Source organism: Simochromis diagramma, unplaced genomic scaffold, assembly GCF_900408965.1.
Source record: "Simochromis diagramma unplaced genomic scaffold, fSimDia1.1 OVJJ01000753.1, whole genome shotgun sequence".
Classification (NCBI taxonomy): Eukaryota; Metazoa; Chordata; class Actinopteri; order Cichliformes; family Cichlidae; genus Simochromis; species Simochromis diagramma.
In genome coordinates this window covers 1,845,837-1,864,730 of record NW_024387523.1, presented here as the reverse complement: position 1 = coordinate 1,864,730, position 18,894 = coordinate 1,845,837, and the positions used below count along the sequence as shown (strand labels likewise).

The 18,894-nt window shown below is 39.4% G+C and overlaps 2 protein-coding genes across 3 annotated transcripts; both read left to right on the top strand.

Moving 5' to 3' along the window:
* Nucleotides 1-566: 566 nt before the first annotated feature.
* LOC120726526 (cyclic GMP-AMP synthase) lies at nt 567-12,037 on the top strand. Of its 2 annotated transcripts, none has more exons than XM_040020161.1 (9): nt 567-1,775; nt 4,188-4,310; nt 4,404-4,621; nt 4,947-5,175; nt 6,056-6,186; nt 7,146-7,290; nt 8,602-8,701; nt 9,110-9,232; nt 11,120-12,037. In XM_040020161.1, the coding sequence occupies exons 2-9, from the start codon at nt 4,205-4,207 to the stop codon at nt 11,547-11,549; spliced, it is 1,482 nt and encodes a 493-aa protein (XP_039876095.1). In that variant the 5' UTR covers nt 567-1,775; nt 4,188-4,204; the 3' UTR covers nt 11,550-12,037. The 2 variants fall into 2 exon arrangements, with proteins under 2 accessions (XP_039876095.1, XP_039876096.1); XM_040020162.1 differs by lacking the exon at nt 567-1,775 and adding an exon at nt 2,436-3,931.
* Nucleotides 12,038-13,218: 1,181 nt separating this feature from the next.
* On the top strand, nt 13,219-17,712 carry rpl11 (ribosomal protein L11). The gene is made up of 6 exons (XM_040021010.1): nt 13,219-13,318; nt 13,937-14,087; nt 14,974-15,080; nt 15,380-15,511; nt 16,837-16,947; nt 17,631-17,712. The coding sequence occupies exons 1-6, from the start codon at nt 13,313-13,315 to the stop codon at nt 17,658-17,660; spliced, it is 537 nt and encodes a 178-aa protein (XP_039876944.1). The 5' UTR covers nt 13,219-13,312; the 3' UTR covers nt 17,661-17,712.
* Nucleotides 17,713-18,894: the final 1,182 nt, after the last annotated feature.

Here is an 18,894-nt window from a genome sequence, read left to right as displayed (position 1 = left end):
GTGACTTAGGCCTCTCAATGATTTCTTGGGTGGTTTAAATTACTCTCAGTGGCAGCAAAAAATACGGACATTCTGTACTTAAGTAGCAGTACAAATGCTACTCATAAAAATACTCCAGTAAAACTTATAGTACTGATTCAAGTACAGGCTCTGAAATGTACTCAAAGTAAGAAATAAAAGTAGCTCTTTGTAGGACGTTTCTATTTTTGTGCAAACTAACTGAACCTTGTGTTATAATTATGATAAAATAATATCAGCAGATGGGAACACAGACTTCAGTCTAACTTTCGTTTATTCTAATTATACTCAGCTTGAATCTGAAGAAGATGAAGGAAACTAAAAACTATGTCTCTATTTTCTGTTCCCTGCTTTGTTTTTGCCTCTAAAAAGGAAAATGTGTACAGTCTCAGCAGGTGGGTGAAGCCTAAAATTAGTTGTGATGGCTCTGTGTTGGCAAAAGAATCAGAACTCACAATTTCTATTGAGAAATATTCTTAATGTACAGGCTGTGATCAGCTGACCTGATACTCTTTGTGGATGTACACAACTGAATTCGAACAGATGTCAGCAGATGTGTCATGAGTTGTCCTGGCTGATTTCCATCCTCTGCACTGACAGTACGCTGTTTATGCTGGAATTCAGTCAATCAATCTCAGCATCATCAGGTAAAATTCACATGAATCTCTGCTACACTGGGTGTAACCTAACTCTGACTGATGAACCACAGCCACTGTGCACCAGTCGCACCCTCATCTTTACTTTTCGAAGTACAGCAAACTAACCTGTTCAACCTGTACTAAATGTAAAGAATTTTCATGTAACTTTAAATAACACAGCTATACCTCGCCTAACCTCTCGTCTTCCTCTCCTGTCCTGTCCTGTCTTTCTTATCTTCATCTCTGAGTGAAGTTAACTCTCTTTCTTTTCTCTCCCTGTGAAATACAGCAGCTGGACCTTCACCTAGCAACACACTGTGAGACCAACTGGACACAGTTTAGCCGCTTTTGGGCTTTCTTTCTTTACCAGGGCGTTGGTGTTGTGGGTCCAGGTGAGATTGACAAAAATGTGGGTGCCCAGAAACCTCGAGTGGAGACAGATTCCACCCATTCTCCATTTATAATGAGAGGGGAGTGGACCTGTCTGTGTCTTCTGAAGTTCATGATAAGCTTCAGGTTGTTTTCTGAGCACCAGCAGGACAAGTTCTCTGCTCTCTCATCGCCATCAGAGTATGCAGAGAACAAGAATAAGGATTATTTATGCCCTCATTTATTTCTGCAGTAGAATCAAAGGTGACACAACCTTCGCATTTTCTTGAAAATGAAACCAAAAAAATCAGAGGATATTTCCAGATTGTGCAAGATTACTTGGAACAGTGTTTGGTTGAATGTATGACACATTCTTTCCACTTAAGTGATCCTGACCTAACACGAGCAGGTAAGAGATAAAAGCCACAAAAACACAAGTAAAGCATTAAACCTCACACTTGATTCATAGAGCCTAAATGCTTCCTGATGTAGTGGTGTCTTTGTGGGAATTCATTGTTGGGCACACTTGAACGTAAAAGGTGTGTGAGCACATACCCCAGCTCATTGCGCAACATTTTCCAATCAGGGGTGATGAAGCTGAAAACCGGATCCCAGGTAGGAGGAGGAGGAGGAAGAGGGCTTCATCCCTAGATTCTGCTTCATGATAACTGAAAGAGAAAGTAATCCTACAGTAGGAAGTAAAACACAACAGTCAGGGCTTCATCTCCATTTGCAGAGGACGCTGCTCAGGTGAGTCAAACCGCTGTCGGATTGTTTCATTTGCTTCTTTTCACATCACAAATCACTCGCTTCGGTGTTTTACGGCAGAGGTCACAGAGCCGCGGCTCTTTCGCCCCTCAGCTGTGGTTTTTGAAAGCCAAAATGATCGGATCCGGGATCCGTGAAGCCGAACTTAATAAAATGTGCGTAAATGATCAGTATTTATTCAGGTTTGGACGTACACGTTCATAAAAGTGTTATACCTGTGGTCGGATCGCTTCGTATTTCTGTGTGGATTGGAGCACGCGCGTAGGAGTCCTTAAACATTACACAGAAATCACTGGTACGCGTGTAACGCTTAGTTTACGCTCGTGGGTCACATTGTACGCATATGCAACCCTTTTCAGTCAAATTTACCTCCATATTTCTTTGGATCTTTGGATCCACTTACGCAATCAGGTTTTCTTAAACATTAACTACACGAACTCCTTCTTAACACTGCTGGGATATTAAAGGGACCTCGTACAGCCCTGATGGGGAGGAGCAGTGATGTTCATAAACACAAACAACGCTAACCGGCCCACTGCTACATTTTGTTTATTTGAAAGTTGGGTATTTACCATCTACTAATATAAATTATCATAGAGCTCATTTAATTTCATGAGACGCATACAGCCAAGTTTGATCCAAAGCGTAAAACATCTCACCTGAGTTTTTTACTGTAAAGAAAATCAAGGTACACGATAAATTAAATAACACACCCTTTAATCAAACGATGCTTTATCAAATTTAATGAACAGCCTGAGATGTAAATCCGTAAAATTACAGAAAAAGCAAAAAGGACTGAGATTGTCCTCTAACTGAAAAGATGACATTTTCTGTTCATTCACAGAAAATCAGATTCATTTGACTAATCTGAATAAATGGCCACAGACCCACAGCAAACAAAACAAAGCAAAACTGTAATGAAATAGTGAAATAGTGTAAATGAAATAGTGAAAAAAGAGAAACTTTTCGGTAATGAATTGTCACCCTGACAAAAAACAAAACAAAACAAAAACACCTTGAGTTGTATAGTTTAATATTTCTTTCTTTTACTTAGTTTATTTTATTATGCAAGGCCATGGGCTTTATCTTAGTCAGGAGTTGAATATTTCCCTGCTTCTGCAATTTTCTCATCCATTTATTGCTCCAGAGAAGTCTAGAAGTTCCTTTTACTCATAAACTTTAAAACAAACCGGCCATGACCCTTTGTTTTTTTACACCCTGTACATTATAAATGTTTTCCTCCCTGCTGACAGCTGAGCTGCTGACATTACATTTCAGCTGGCTTCTGTTTGAATTTTGCTGTACTTTGTTTGGAGGAAGTCTTCTGATATCTGTTAAGTTTTTCACTGTCTCAATGAGAAATTCCTGCTTTTTTGCAGTGGGTAATAAGAAAGAGAATGACGTGAAGTGTATGAGAACAGAGCATTGGTAACTTGATTTCAACCAACAGTGCAACACTTTGGTGCAGCTTTTACAGTCAGGTGGTGTTAATGAAAGTCCAGCTGACACAAACTCTGGACTCCAGTGAGTCTGACATGTTCATACCAACTGGGCCCAAAGGACATACATAAAGTGCTCAACTGTCCTGTCAGTTTGTTTAACCAAAGCGTGGAAGGGAGCTGTGAATGTGCAGGATAGCAGCAATGCAGGGTGTGGCCGGATGACTGAAGTGTATGTAGGATGTTGGTCAGGGCTGCAAAAACAACACAACCTTACCATACTGTAATATCATATGGAATACATCAAAGCCAGCAAAGACTAAGCAAACACTTTTTTTTTTAGAAACACACAGTCCTAAACTTCAATAATTAAAGACATAAAATCTAACTGTATGATATCTGTTGTAATTTATATAGAATGTATAAATGTTTACCACGTGTTAATAAACCTCTACAATTAGATCAGCAATGTCTAAAGTGTGGGCTGTGGCCCCCTGCTGGGCATTTAAGATGGTGCAGTTGGTCTGCAGAAAAAAACAAAACACAACCATGTAATTTACTATTGTGTAATTAAGGTTTACAATTTGAAATGAGTGAGTTAATAAAAAGCTTCATGTTACTTTTTCTGTTCTGACAGATATTTGGTTCTAAACTTGTCTCGGGAAAAACAAGTGTAGCAGCGGTTAGCAGCTGCTGCAGGTAAAGCGTTTAAAGTGTTACTGTCAGCTCCAAAAAAAAGAAAATTGTCAGAAGATCAAAATGAATCAATGATAACACGGAGAAATAAATGAACAGAGCAGTGGTTAAAGGTTAAAGGTTGGATAGGTTGCAGAAAATTTGCAGATTTTAGAATGGGCAAAGTCAGTGGTGTGTTTCTAATATATTTTTTTTACATCTCCCATATTTACGTTTCATAGATTTAATTAAACAGCAGGTTATTTTATCTGTGTTAAAGGCTGAAATAAACGAGTTATGGAGTTAAAGGACAAACAACAACAATCCCCACGTGAGGCACGGGTGGGAGACAGAGTAAAGCCTGTCGCCAGACCAAAAGAGAAGATTCAGCAGCAGCAATCAGGTGACACTGCCATAATTTTGGGGGCTTTACATGAATCTTTAACGCTCACCTCTCTGCTTTGCCTAAAAAAATATTATCTTTGTCACTTTGCAGAGGAGGGGGAGGTGGCTGAGGAGTCCGCCATCCCCACAGATCTGGAGACCTGGATCAAAAATAATGCCAAAGACCTGAAGATCCGGCTGAAAGACCGTCGCTGGGCTGCTGAGGTGGTCAACGATTTTCGTGAGAATCTGCTGAAATTCCTTAACAATGAACCTTTATTCAAGTCAGCAGAGTGCCTCAACGCCGGCAGCTACTTTGAGAAAGTTAAGGTGAGATCACAGCTTCTGAATTTGAATTCAGACGTGACTATTTTAATGTTTATGTTTTTTAATCCAGTTTTAAGTATTCGTATGTCCTGCATTTGTTCTTATTAAGTTCACCTGTTCATCTGATCTTCTGACTGCCTGAAAAACATCAAATCACGTCATCAAATAACTCTTGATGCACGAGTATCACTTCAGTAGTTTCTAAAACATCTCATAGCACCTTAGTGATTAATATATAATGAAAGCCTTCCTGCACATCCCTTCCCAGTCTCTGCTCCTCCTGATTGATGTGATCTGATCTGACTTTTAATTCATCCTCTGCTCCCAGATCCACATGCCTGATGAGTTTGACATGATGCTGACGTTTCCAGGCAGCCCAAACCTACGCCTCAACCCGATGAAGCTCGACGGGGGTCTCTTCTACCGGCTCGATCTCACCCGGCCCAATCGACAACCCATTAAGGCTTTTCTTCTGGAGAACAGCCTCACCCTCTCGTCGAGCAAGGTCCTGAATGAGATGCATCGCCTGGTCCGCAAATTCCTCAAGACCTACAAAGGTTTTCTGCCTCACCTCTAATCTTATACTTCTGTTTCTCCTGCTGGTCTTCTGGCTTTTCCACCTTTTAATGGCTCAAAACTGTTTAGAGAATTTCCTAAAGTTGTCTTGTCAACAGGTTTTAATTGGGTGGGATCTGATCATGGTTTCATGGGATGTAAAACAGACAACCATATTGGGCTAAATTTGGATCAGCTTTTACTAAGCAGAGCCCAGTTTTCACGATTATGAGGCTAAATAAAGGCCAGTCAAACAGGCACAAGAAATGATGTTGTTCGATGCTTGTTAGGATCATTTAAAATCAATACCTAGCCTGAAAAAAGAACCTCTTAACTCATTTGTGCATTACAGAGACATTTTTTAATTAACACTACCCTGATATTTTTTAAACACAGCTGTATCTTAGTCCCCATCAGAGTTATTATAGTGTCATGTTTTCCATTATTTTCATTTTAGTTCAGTTTAGATGCACAGCAGCAAAACTGTGGTTTTATCATTAACAGCACAAGAATGTAACAGTGCAAGCACTGCACAGACAAAACTATCCCAGAGTTTGTGCATATCCATCAAACTCTCTACAGTCAAACTGAACCAAATAAACAAAAAGAGACTAAAGTTGTTATTTTTGCTGATTTTGTAAGTATGCACTATCGTTTCTGTTAGCTTTGCAGTTTTGATTTTGATGTTCGTTAACAAAAAGGTTCATCAACACCAACCCCGAGTCTCCATCGCTAGATTAATAAAGTGAGATTAGAAAGCCCAACATGTTCAGATGCATTTTAATCACAGTGGTACCGGCCTCTTAATGTGCACTCTTCAGAGTGGGATCATTACACAAACAAAAACAGAGTTTTTAACATTTAACCTGTGCCTGTTTTCAGTGCCCGATGAATGCTATCGCTGGGAGGTGAACAGGAAGCGCGTGTACTCTCCGGCTGTCACTTTGTCTCTCTTCAAAACTGACAAGAACAGCGAGGAGCTGATCTCCGTGGACGTGGTTCCTGCGCTCGAGGTAATCACTGAATCTGCTCTGTGGTCATAAATAAGATTACTGACCGCTTTATGTGTGCTGCTCAAAATCACAATTAAAGGTATGAAGCCTGGATGACCTGTAGTTTTGTCTGAATGGTGCATGATTCACCTTCATCACTTTTGTAACAATGCTCAGTTTGTTTAACTTGGACATAAGAGAAATCCTCACTGCCTTCTTTCTCCTCCCCTCAAAATTACTCATACCCCTTTAAAGTGACGCCGGAAACTATTGGCAAAATAAAACCACACATCTGCATGTATTGTCTGTACTTTAAGGGCTCTGGAAACATTGGGCTCTCCCAGTCTTGTGTTTCTAATGTTTCCCTCTCAGTAACGTATCATTTTTAAGTCTTTTGTCAAACCTATCTTGTGCATCAACTTGTAACTTTTTTGGTTTGACAGTTTGAGGCTTGTTTTTTTGACTAGTGTCAGTTTCAAAGTTTGCTTATAAAGTGAGACACAGAGCAGTGAGTTTAAGGTGTTTATTCACTTGCAAGGGAAGAAATGCCATACATATTTATTCTGGGAGCAGATAAGCTTCAAAGAAATCAGTTTAGTTACCACAAGGAAAAACTACAGGAATATTTACTCCTTACCAGACAGCAACAGCACATAACACACCTCAAAATGGATTACAATAATAAACCTAGCCCCCAGTATGCACCTACATTTTTTTCCCACTACACAAAGGTCACAAAACTAATTTTGAGGGGATAGAATCACTTGGAAATCTAGCAATGACATCTCCCAAAGCGCAAAACAAAACAGGCATCCCAAAAAAAGCTTGACAAAGGAATAACAACATCTGGATGCCATTGAAACCCACCAAAAAATAAATATTAAACAGTGAACCGGGACAGTTACATGACACGTGGCAAAAGAGTTAACTGTGTTTCGCACCTGCTGCGAGGTAATGTTCCTCCTCGTGTCTGTTTGTAGGTTCAAAGTTGGCCGGCTGCGGTTCGTAATGGCCCGGATGTATCCAACTGGCTGGGAAAGAAAGCTCTTCAAGACATCCGAAATTTGCCGTGTTATTTTGTACCAAAGAGGCAGAAAGGACGAAACCTCGGCGAGGACGCCAAAGGTGAGAGGAAGCTGACTCCTCTCCAGACCCCAAACTCAGAGAGGCGTTTCTGTGTGGTTTGTTTTAAAAAGACTGGCAATGCAAAGCACATTCATTTCAGTTCAATTCATTTTCAGTTATATAGAGAAAACAGAGAAAACCAGAACAATCACATGACCCCCTATGAGCAAGATCTTCAACGACAGTGGCAAAGAAAAACTCCCTTTTAACAGGAAGAAACCTCCAGCATAACAGCCTGAGCGTTTGGCTCATGGTGATATAGTGACATAGTGATACATACTCTGACTTATCATTATGAAACCTTGTCCGTTTTTAACATAAGGTGAAACAGTGACTGAAAAAAGTATCATCCACCATTCATCCTTTCATTTTCTTAACTGCTTAAGCCACAGGTGTCAAATTCCAGGCCTCGAGGGCCGGTGTCCTGCAGGTTTTAGATGGATTCTTGATCCATCACAGATGATTTAAATAGCTAAATCACCTCCTCAACATGTCTTCAAGTTCTCCAGAGGCCTGGTAATGAACTAATCATTTGATTTGAGTGTGTGTACCCAGGGTGATATCTAGAACCTGCAGGACACCGGCCCTCGAGACCTGGAGTTCGACACCCCTGACTTAACTGGACAGTTCAGCTAACGGTAGCTACATGACAGAAAATAAGGAAAAGCCTGATAGATTCACTTCAACAACAGCCAGAAAGTTTAAAAAAGTATTATTTTTCTGTAAGATGATACAAATGTTTTGTTTAAGATAAAGGTCGGGGTGTTTCTCAGTGTTTTTCCAGCATCACCTTTAAAGATTCCCATTATGTTGGAAGCTTCTTGAGCTAGGTCCTTCAGTGTTTTGGGGCAAATATCTGGTGCTATGCTTCAGTGACTCTCAGGGGTGGAGCTCATGTTAACAAAATATTTGGGTGTCCAATTTATGACAGCAGGTTTGTATATGTGTAGAAATCCCAGTTTTGCAGGTAGACGACTGTTTTATTTACATCTTTTCATGGACAAGACATATATTAATATTTAAAACAGTCCAAATCGCGTGAATGGTTTCAGAGATATCGAAGTTTGAGTACTGGGGAAAAACAATCAATACATTTTGATCCATCTTCAGTGTATGGGTATGACACCATGAACGAAATCCAAAATAATAACAACAACTAAGAGCAAAGACAAAATATAAAATAAGACAAACTATGACAGGTCATAGATAGGTTTTGAATCTCTGAAGCTTTATTGCACAATAGACAGTGCTCGGTTTTGTTGTGTGCTGTCCGAATACGTGGTGATATTATGTTTTGCATTCCCTCATCAGAGAGCTGGAGGATCTCTTTCTCTCACATTGAGAAGAAAATCATCACGTCTCATGGCAACAAGAAAACCTGCTGTGAGAGTCATGCCACCAAATGCTGCCGGTGAGACATCTTCTCACACAAGATCTGATCATCTTGGAATCACAGGCCGGAGTAAAGCACTGAAGTGTCGACTGTCATTTAGACAGAATCTTAATTGATAGATTTAATTGGTTTGACCACAGTATTCACAGTTGATGATGTCGCTGTGTAAAATGACATAAGTGCAATTACAGATCTTGTGCCATCCTATGCAGTTCTGTTTTAGAGCTACACTTATTATGTTTGTAGAGCATTTTCAATAAGATAATGAACAAATAACTGAGTAATGTAGAGCTGGGATCAGCTCCAGCCTCCCTGTGAGCCTAGACTGTCTAATTGGCTAATGAAGTGGATGACAAATGTCGCAGATTTTAAACTTTTGGATTGTGCCTTTCTGCCATATGTTTTTGTTTTTTTGTTTTTTTGCAGAAAGCGGTGCTTAATGCTCCTCAAATCTCTGATTGAGGGTCTAAAACAACGTTTTCCCGAAGAGCTGAATGGCCTCTGTTCGTACCATGGAAAGACCACCTTCCTGCACACCCTGTCCACCAGGTATTCCTCAAAACTCTCGTTACAGGGGTAGGCTTAAGGTAGAGCTAACGATGGTTGGCTTGAAGTCCTGATTTCTCCTGACGTATGTGTGGGTGATAAATTCATGTAAAAAAGAAATGTGATGTACTGGTGGTAAAACTAGCTTCCAACTCACTTGCTGTTATGTTTTCCCTTTTGTTCATATATATATATATATATACTTTGGTGTCACGGTTCGATATTTTTTCGATACAAAAAATGTTCATGCTTTTTTAATTTGTCATTTATTAAAATTATAAATATATATTTTAACTCAAACGTACAGTTTTTAAATTTAATGTTGCTGAAACAACAAAGTAATAAAAAAAATAAATCTATCTGATCGAGGAATCACTCATCTTTGGAAAAGAGAGTTTATTACAGAGAAATGGCTCTTTCCAAAATAAAAGCTATACTATACGCTTCTTCTCAGCAGCATATTAAACATATCAGGTCCCCATAAGGAGAATCATGTGCTGTCTAAATGACTCGGGTAAAGTTTGTAGCATGCGTGCTTGTTGTTTTTGTCTGCTTCCACTTGTCTTTGCACTAGGATGATGTCGGCGTAAATGTGCAGTCATATTCGTTGTGTTCCCACTAGTGCTGTCAGGGTAAATCTGAAATGACGTTAACGCCACAACACAGCAAATCTCCGTTAACGAGCTACCGCGGATCGCCCCGTGCGTGGGACTGGACGGCCAACACGTTAACGAGCAAACTGCGCTAACGCACTAGTTCCCACCCATGTAATTGAGCATTGCGTGGCACATCCGACATACTGTTTTACTTTTGTCCATCTGTGCTCGACAGTGCAGCCTAGGCGGAGTAGTCTAACGCAGATCCACTGAGCTCTCAACACAGACAGCATCGTCAGAAGAAAAGTGGATAAAATAAATTAAAAATTTTGTATTGTTCATACATATGCGTACCGAACCGAAAGCACTGTATCGAAGGTTCAATATCGATAGGAGTATCGTTGCACCCCTAATATATATCTATATCTATCTATCTATCTATCTATATATATATAGATAGATAGATATATAGATATATAGATAGATAGATAGATAGATAGATAGATAGATAGATATCTCAACCTTGTTTGAAATTGAATTGTTCAAACATAAATGAATTTACTAATCTCTAAATAAATTAAAGAACTACAAAATGAATTCCTAAATGAATTTGCTAATGCATATTTTCTTGCACAAGTCATTGTTGAGGCACAAAATCAGCATCTGCAACAGATTATGTTCCCAGCTGTGAGAAGCTCCACCCACCTCCTGTTCAAACCTTCTGTTAGTGAGGGACAGCCAATCAAAAGAAGGTCTAATGCAGTGGTTCCCAAACTGTGCAGTGTCCCCTCTAGTGGCACACGAAGCCACTGCCAATGGGTTGCAGACATACATGCCAATAATGGAAAGAAGTTGAATACAATAATAACATTTTTATTTTTTTATTTTTTTTAGGGAAAATAAGTAGAGTATTTGATGCTAGTGCACTGATCTTTATTTAACTAAAGTTCAGCTTGGTCCCTGGTTTTGTTGTGAAAAACAAAATAAAAGACAAAATTGTTGCATGTTGGGAATTAATCGTGGCTCAGGGTCCAAAGCTACCCTATTAGACTCCAAGAATAAACAATATGTAAAGATTAGCACAATCGTTTCCTTTCAGTTGAATAACAAACAAAACATTTCCTATTTAAAGTTCTGCAAACTATTACAAGTAAATATAACAAAGTATATTTATGCTTATTACTAATTATAATGATAAGAATGAGTGACCTGTAATCTGCCCACAAATTGATATGACTCTTAATTTACACATGTGATTTCTCTGATGTTTTCCTCCCTGCATCCTGTCTTTCAGGTATGACGATGCCAAATGGAACCCTCAGCACCTTTCTGTCTGCTTCCTGTATCTTGTCCGGGCGCTGGAGGACTATGCGAGCAGAGGCAACCTCCCTCACTTCTTTGCTCCCGAATGCAACCTCTTCTCGCCGTCCTCCTTCTCTCGTAAAGCTCTGGCTTTCCTCGTCAATGCCCTGAAGGAGCAGAGGAGGGAGGGCCTGCCCCTTCTGAAGCCTCCAGCTCTGGTGCCACCTCTGATGCCACCTCTGATGCCACCTCTGATGCCACCTCTGATGCCCAGGGAAGATTTAGATGAAACATGCAATGAGACGTTTGAGGAAAGGTCCTTCGTACTGGTTCACTTTGTGGACGCAGCACTGATGAATAAACTGGGTGTAGCATTTACTGTCCTGGTGGGTTATGCCTTCTATATCCTGTTATCCTGTTAAGTAATGAGAAATGTGAAGTATGATGCTGATTAAGTGAAAGCCTGTGACCAAAAACTGATTTCAGACATTTCAAGTGAAATCAAATGAACGTTATTGTAGATTGTTTGATGTTATGAAGTAGTTATAAAAAAAACATTTTACATCCTGATATTTTCTTTACTTAATATTAGCATTAAACTTCCAGGTGGACCTATAGTGCATGTCGTAGAGCTATTCCATGGCAGCCTTTCGATCCATGAAATAGTTCATTGATGTCATTAAAGGTTAGGTTGTGTTCACATTATTTACCTTTATTATTATTATTATTATTATTGTTGTTGTTGTTGTTGTTGTTGTTATTTCCCCGTTCCCTCACTTTTTCGATCTATGTAGAATTTTAAATCTTTTTGGAATATTGTGTTTTTGTGAAAATCAGATTGAATGTGACTTCCTTGCAACCTAAAAAAAATGTAATAAATGTATTTTATAGAAAGGTATTTAAAGTGTAATAAAGGAAAATGATAATAATAATAAAATACAAAAACATTAGTTTGTGTTTTTTTTGTGTGCGCGTGGCTCAATTCACCATTTTAAATGTTGTGTTTTTAAGTGTAACATGACTCAGCTTCTTAAACAAAAATATTAATAGATCAAAAAGGGAAACTCATCCAACAGCTTTTCCATTAGGTGTAATTATTGCTCAATTAAATAGCAATATATAGAAAAGATAATACATTGGACGATAATTATTGTAATTTTCTAATTCAATTGTCTTGCTTTCACAAATAATTATAAAAGAAATGAGGACGGCTTGCTTCGTCTTGAAATTGTTTTGTCTGGTAAAAACTCTGAAGACAAAAATATATTTAATCAACATATATTTAATTAATTAATCCTGTAAACAGATATTTACAGGATGGTAGTGAGACCTGCTAGTGTTTGTTTGGAAAGGGTGGCTCTAAAAAAAGACAGGAGGCCGAGCAGGAAGGCACAGAGTAGAAGATGTTAATATTTCACTGGGAATGACCTGAATGGACAACATAAGAACTGAGTGCATCAGCAAGACAGCTCAGGTTGAGCGGTTAGAGAAGCGAGGCTGAGGTGGTCTGGACATGTGCAGAGGAAGGATAGTGGATATACTGGACAGAAGATGTTGAATATGGAGCTGCCAGGCAGGAAGGAAAGAGGAAGAGGAGGTTCGTGGATGCAGCGAGGAAGGTGGTCGAGAGGGTTAGTGTGACAGAAGAGGATGTTAGAGGCAGGGTGAGATGGAGGCTGATGATCTGCTTTGGTAACCCCTAAAGGAAATAGATTGAAAAGACATAGTAGTTAACAGTGATACAGAAGAAATACACATGAGCATCTTTCAATAGACTTGAAGCACCTGGCAGCCAGCATAAATGCCTCCTCCTGCCTATTAGCGCAGTTATGTTTAATTTTGAAGCATTGCTTAAATTATAGTGGGAAACAGGGCAAAAAAAGCACTGTGTGTTAATTTATCAGTCAAAACTGCTGATTTTACCTTCAAAAGAAAAAAGTTAAAAACTTTCTTTTATGACGTCTAATATTTTAGCTCTATTGTTATTTTAACTGTATGATATATTTTTTAACTTTATTTATTTATTTTTTGTTGTTGTTGTTGATGTTTTTAGCGGTTATTATTATTTTACGTTACACGGAACCTTGGCTCTCCCCATCGATGTTTCCTCAAGCCGCGTTTCGGTGAACCCACGACTATAAATACACGTCGCCGGAAACGAAACGCCCTCTTTTAGTGATCCAACATGGCGGTGAGTATCGTCTCACGTCGTACTGTGGCGATGAAATGTGAAGTTACGGTTAAAATCTGCAGTCATCGGAGCAGCAGGCTCATCCTGATGGCTGATCCGTGAACAGAGCCATAGACCTCACTGTGGTTGATCACACTGGGGTCGTATTTGTACATAAAAGTTGGAGAAAAGTGATTAAAAGTAGGAAAGCGAGTAATGCTAACCAGCTAGCCGCTAACAGACTCTGTGAACCTGTGCGCTTCCGCTATTAAAGTTCAGATTGCAGAGACGTTCAGGCCGCTTTTTGAGCGTGTCGTTATTTAATCGAGGTGTTTTTAGGCAGTTTAACGGGGTTGCCAAAAATCAGGACGTGTATGATTCTTGTGTCAGTGCTAACAGTAGCATTAGCAGCGGGGATATGTACGGACATGTTCTCCGGCCGGCATGTGTTGATCAAGGCTGAAGTAGATCAGATCATTGACAGGACGTAAGAGACTGAAGGAATAAACTGAAGCTCGAGTTAGGCTGGTTTGTTAGCGGAACAGGAGAAGCTAAGATGGTGTGAGGACTTTGGATGATGGTGGTTTTGTCATGTTTTATATTTTTGAGTTGCTGATCCTATGTGTTGTTCCCTTTCAGGACCAGGGTGAGAAGAAGGAGAACCCCATGCGAGAGGTCCGCATTCGCAAGCTCTGCTTGAACATCTGCGTGGGAGAGAGCGGAGACAGACTGACCAGAGCTGCCAAGGTGCTGGAGCAGCTCACGGGGCAGACCCCCGTCTTCTCCAAGGGTAGGTGTCTGTCTCACTTAAGCAAACAACACAACTTTGTCACTGTTACACAGTACAACCAGGTTCAAAGGTAAAGTCCCTGTGTATATGATAAAGGACAGTACAAATATACAACACAAGAGTGCCATATGGACAGGTGAGGGTAAGACCAAACAGAATCTAAGCTATTGGGATGAAATGGTCTCTGAGGCCTGAGTTGTGAGTATTGTGAGTATTGAAGACTGTAGTGTTGCCATTATTTGTATTTTACTTTGAAAACTCACTTGCCAATGGCCTCTCTTGGACTTGCGTACCTCCTGACAGGAGATGGTGACTGTAGTCCTCGTTTGGCACACCAGTACATTAGTGATATTGTCGCCTGTTGCAGGTTCTAGTCGGGTCCTCCTGCATAGAAAAACAAAGTTTTCACTTTCTAACTGTGGTTTAGCCTTAGTTATTAGTTGTACTGTAATAAAATATGCATAATTCACTTAACTGACTTCTGCAACTGGTGCTGATGAGTGAGGGCAACAAGCCAGCAAATCTGTGGTAACGGCTCCAGGTTATGTTTCTGTTCTCGGTTGAGTTTAAGCCTGTTTCTTAAAGTCAAGAAAACTTCTTTGAAAAGTCTATTTTACTGTTAAAAAACAAAAATGATCACCAGACTTTTTCAAATCCTAAAGTCAAATGTAAGCAGCTGAACAGAGGTTATGAGTAACCACGGCACACATCCCGCCTTGTGTTTGATGGGCCAGTAGCAGCTCAACTTTTTAAACTACTTCCTGTAGCCCCTTGCTATGTGTCTAATCTTAAATGTGCACCTAATGGACTGCATTTTGGAAATATTTCACTCCGCTTCGTGCCGTTATGGGGACTTAAAGGTTGTTTTTGTTTCCTCCTCCTGCAGCCCGCTACACTGTGAGATCCTTCGGTATTCGCAGAAATGAAAAGATTGCTGTCCACTGCACCGTCCGTGGAGCCAAAGCAGAGGAGATCCTGGAAAAGGGACTCAAGGTCTGTGTCTCCATGTCATGTTTTACCTGCGTCCATGTGATCTTTTTCCACTTTTCAGCCCTTGGTGTCGCTTACCCAGACTGATAAATGTTAAGGTTTTATATTGTAGTGTTTAAAATTTGAGTAAAACTTAAAATCATAGAAAACGTTTGAATAAAAGATTCATCGTTCTTCACGAAAAAAAATTTGTATTAATGTAGAGTTAATCAAATTGATGTGAATATTCAGATTTGCTGTCGTGTTTTGGGGGAATTTTCTTGTGCTGTTGCTGTAAATCGGTTCTCCTCTGCTGCTTCCAGGTGCGTGAGTACGAGTTGAGAAAGAACAACTTCTCCGACACCGGAAACTTTGGCTTCGGCATCCAGGAGCACATCGATCTGGGCATCAAGTACGACCCCAGCATCGGCATCTACGGTCTGGACTTCTATGTGGTGAGGAAGACTCAAATGCCTTTAAGAGTAGATAATTGTAGCGCTTATGGTTGGATTTGGTGGGTCAGTAACGGCTACTTGTCTCCTTTTGCTTTGATTGTCCGTGTGTGGGTGGTTGGTGCTGTTTGGACCTGTCATTGATGGTTTTTGGGGGTTTTATGGTTTTAGATGACACTAAGACAACAAATCATAATAAATACGATGTAACGGGGATTTATTTGACTCGTTTAATCCTCGGAGCAGCTTCCTGCAGTAGGTTTGTCTCAAGTGCTTATGTTTAGCAGTGTTTTATATTCATGTCAGTTCATTTGATGCCATCATTGTAGTGTGGCCTTTGCAGTGAGGCACAGAGCTGCCTGTGTTTCAGCAAAGACTTTGTTCTGATGTTGTCCTTTTTTTTTTTTTTTTTTTTTTTTTTTTTTTTTTTTTTTTTTTTTTGCTCATTTTATAACCACAAAAAATATTTTAAGCTTGACTAAATTAAATCAGTGAGGGGGAACAAAAGTTCTTTACCTTTTAAAACCGAAATCTAAAAAAAATTAGCGTGAAAAAATAGCATACAGCTTGACAGGTTTTGCTGTATAATAAAATAAATGAGAATTAAAGTCTTCAGGGCTGCGATACGCAGATTTTCAGCCTTATTTTTTTTTTTTTCTTAGTACTTTTAATGTAAATCCAATTTTCCAAAAATACCAGGAAACTGACTGAGGAAGGCGATTGTTTTGAAATCCCAAATCAGGAAATCGACAGGTCTTCAGTATGAATTTATACACAGTGTAACAAACAGCGCAGTCACACAAATATCAGTGCTGGAAATGGTGTAGACTTCATCGTACTCTCTACACAGAACACGTTCATTTAAATTGAGCTTTAGACCTCCCACCAGAGGAGGTGAGCAAAGACACGAAGAGAAAGTTGATTTTTAACAAAACGAGACGTCCTTTCAGCCTAGTTTAATTTTAATGTGGTGACAGCTGAATGTGAAGTGCGGTGCAGCTGCATAGACTGTCATTATAAACCCATTCACAGCTGCATGCTGTTAACTCGGATGTGACGTCTGATGTAAAAATCGCACACAAAGCTGATCGTCTTTAACTGAAGCAGGAGATAAAAAGTTAAGCTCTGCTTTAATGGAGTTTACTTTCTCCTATTGAAGTCGTGCACTGTGCAGCCAATATTAAATGATTGTTTTTATTTCATAAGCGAATCAAGTTTTGAAAACTGTTTTGGGGGCTGTACTGAGGTCAAAGCTTTGGCTTCACAGACGCGCATCCATGCTGCTCGGAGCCTTTTCTGAAGCTCTCTCTCCTGTTTGTTGCGTTCAGGTTCTGGGCAGACCCGGCTTCAGCATCGCCGACAAGAAGCGGAAAAGGGGCCGCATCGGTTTCAAGCACCGCATCCGCAAAGAGGAGTCCATGCGCTGGTTCCAGCAGAAAGTGAGTGCACAGATCCTGATTGCTGCCAGATTACGTGTCCTTTATGGAAGAATTACCCTCTGCAGGGTAACACTTTCACCACCAGGGGGAAGAGTTTCCCACTGGGTGTGCTGCTCATTTCCTGTAGAGGCTTGACCTTTTTATAAGACCACTGTTAAGAACGAGAATGTGCTGTTAGTGACCTGCATGAGTGACGGTTGGGTTGATTTGGTCATAGCAGGTGCTTCTTTACATTTTTTTTTAATAGCTGACGTTAATTTTTGAAGTTTTTAAACGGTTTCGAAAGAAAGAAATTTAGAAAACGCTCCTTTAAAAGCGACAAAGAGGAGGAACAGGATGTTTGACTCAGTTTGAGTGTCATAAACCTTTCAAAGCTCAAATGTTGACCAAATGTTAAACCTTTATTTTGAAGGGGAAACCCTGATATTTGTTGAACTTCTAATTCAAGTTAAATGCTGAACATGTATCATAAGATTTGGTGGATAATTTGCTGAAAAGTAGCACCTTTGAATCAGAGGAGGCTGATTTTATTATTATTTAGAATTATTGAAAAGGGGATTTAAACTATTTTTAAAAGTTTTGCAGCTTATTTAAAAATTCACGTCCTTTTTGAGTGAAACGGTTCTTCTGAAAATTCAAATTCCTTCATGTGTAACCTCCCATTCTCGTCTCCTCTCTTTCAGTACGATGGCATCATCCTCCCCGGCAAGTAAAGGACCACCTTTTGATCTTGTTTGTAACAAAGTAATAAAATGGAAAAAATAAGTTTTTGTCTCGTGTTTTTTATTTCTCAGATCTTTTAATTGATTGTGGGAGGGGAAAAAAACTGACATGCATTAATTTTACTTGCGTACAGTAGTACTACTTTAATCTGCTCACTTTAAATGCAAACATGTTTAAAACTGGAATAAAATTCTGATAAAAGTACTAACATCCTTCAGTTTATCAACATTCGAGGTATTCTGATTTCCGAGTTGCAGTTTCATTATTTTCCTAATAGTTTTTATTATTATTTAAGCTTTATTTATGCAGGTGGTCCCATTGAGACTCAGTGTCTCATTTACAAGACATTAAAATTGAACAATAAAATGAGTTCTGCTTAACATTCTCACAGCAGTAGAAGAACATGAAACTGCTTAAAGGCAACTTCTTTAAAATACTAGAGGAGTTACAGTTTAAATGTACCCCTGCTGTGACACCAGCAATAATTCACGTCATGCAATAGACACATTAATAAAGAAATAAACATAATGCGTGTTCTGCAAAATGAGTCTTTATGATAAATCGCATGCTAAAGAAAACGATCCTCACTGTGTAACAGGAAGTGTTGAGATGGTTGAGAAGCAGAAACCATGGCAACAAAAGACAACCCTTCACTTTGCAGAGCTCAGGCAGCGCTCTTCCTGTTTCTCCAAGCACAGAGGAGCAGGTACAACTCCTGCTGGATTAGTGGGTGGATCCACGAAGGTTTATGCTTCATAACTGATCGTGATCAAAGACACTTGACTTGAGTAGGATTGTGATTTATCCTTAAGGCTTTAAATGCCTGCAAAATACTCAGTACGATTTCCAGGCTCCTGCACAGTGCCATGTTGCATGTGATAAACCTGTGTTTTTGCACATGATAAATATATATTTATGCCCAAAATGCTGACTTATTTGATTGTGTAAATTCTTCATGTAACTCTGTTACACAAGGGTGATGTAAAATGTAAATTAAAAAGGAATCTGGTCAAATAAAATTTAAATTTTAATGTGCTTGTTTTATACCAAGCGCATACATCTATATAAAGCAAATACATTTTTAATTTTATATTTTTGTTGCATTTTACTCAAAACTATTGTTTCATTTTTACGAGGGACAAGGATAATGGATTTTTTAGGTTTTATTGAAATCGTGCAGTCATGTTTCCTGCACTGATTTTCTGCCCTGAAAAGCAGTAAGTC

What these genes read in the sequence shown, in the direction of transcription:
- rpl11 (XM_040021010.1), top strand. An exon ending in TCCTGGAAAAGGGACTCAAG is followed by an intron (nt 15,081 to 15,379) that starts GTCTGTGTCTCC and finishes TGCTGCTTCCAG; the next exon opens with GTGCGTGAGTACGAGTTGAG. An exon ending in ACGGTCTGGACTTCTATGTG is followed by an intron (nt 15,512 to 16,836) that starts GTGAGGAAGACT and finishes TGTTGCGTTCAG; the next exon opens with GTTCTGGGCAGACCCGGCTT.
- LOC120726526 (XM_040020161.1), top strand. Translation starts at nt 4,205, where the DNA reads ATGGAGTTAAAGGACAAACAACAACAATCCCCACGTGAGGCACGGGTG. An exon ending in CCTCGGCGAGGACGCCAAAG is followed by an intron (nt 7,291 to 8,601) that starts GTGAGAGGAAGC and finishes TTCCCTCATCAG; the next exon opens with AGAGCTGGAGGATCTCTTTC. An exon ending in CTGCACACCCTGTCCACCAG is followed by an intron (nt 9,233 to 11,119) that starts GTATTCCTCAAA and finishes CCTGTCTTTCAG; the next exon opens with GTATGACGATGCCAAATGGA.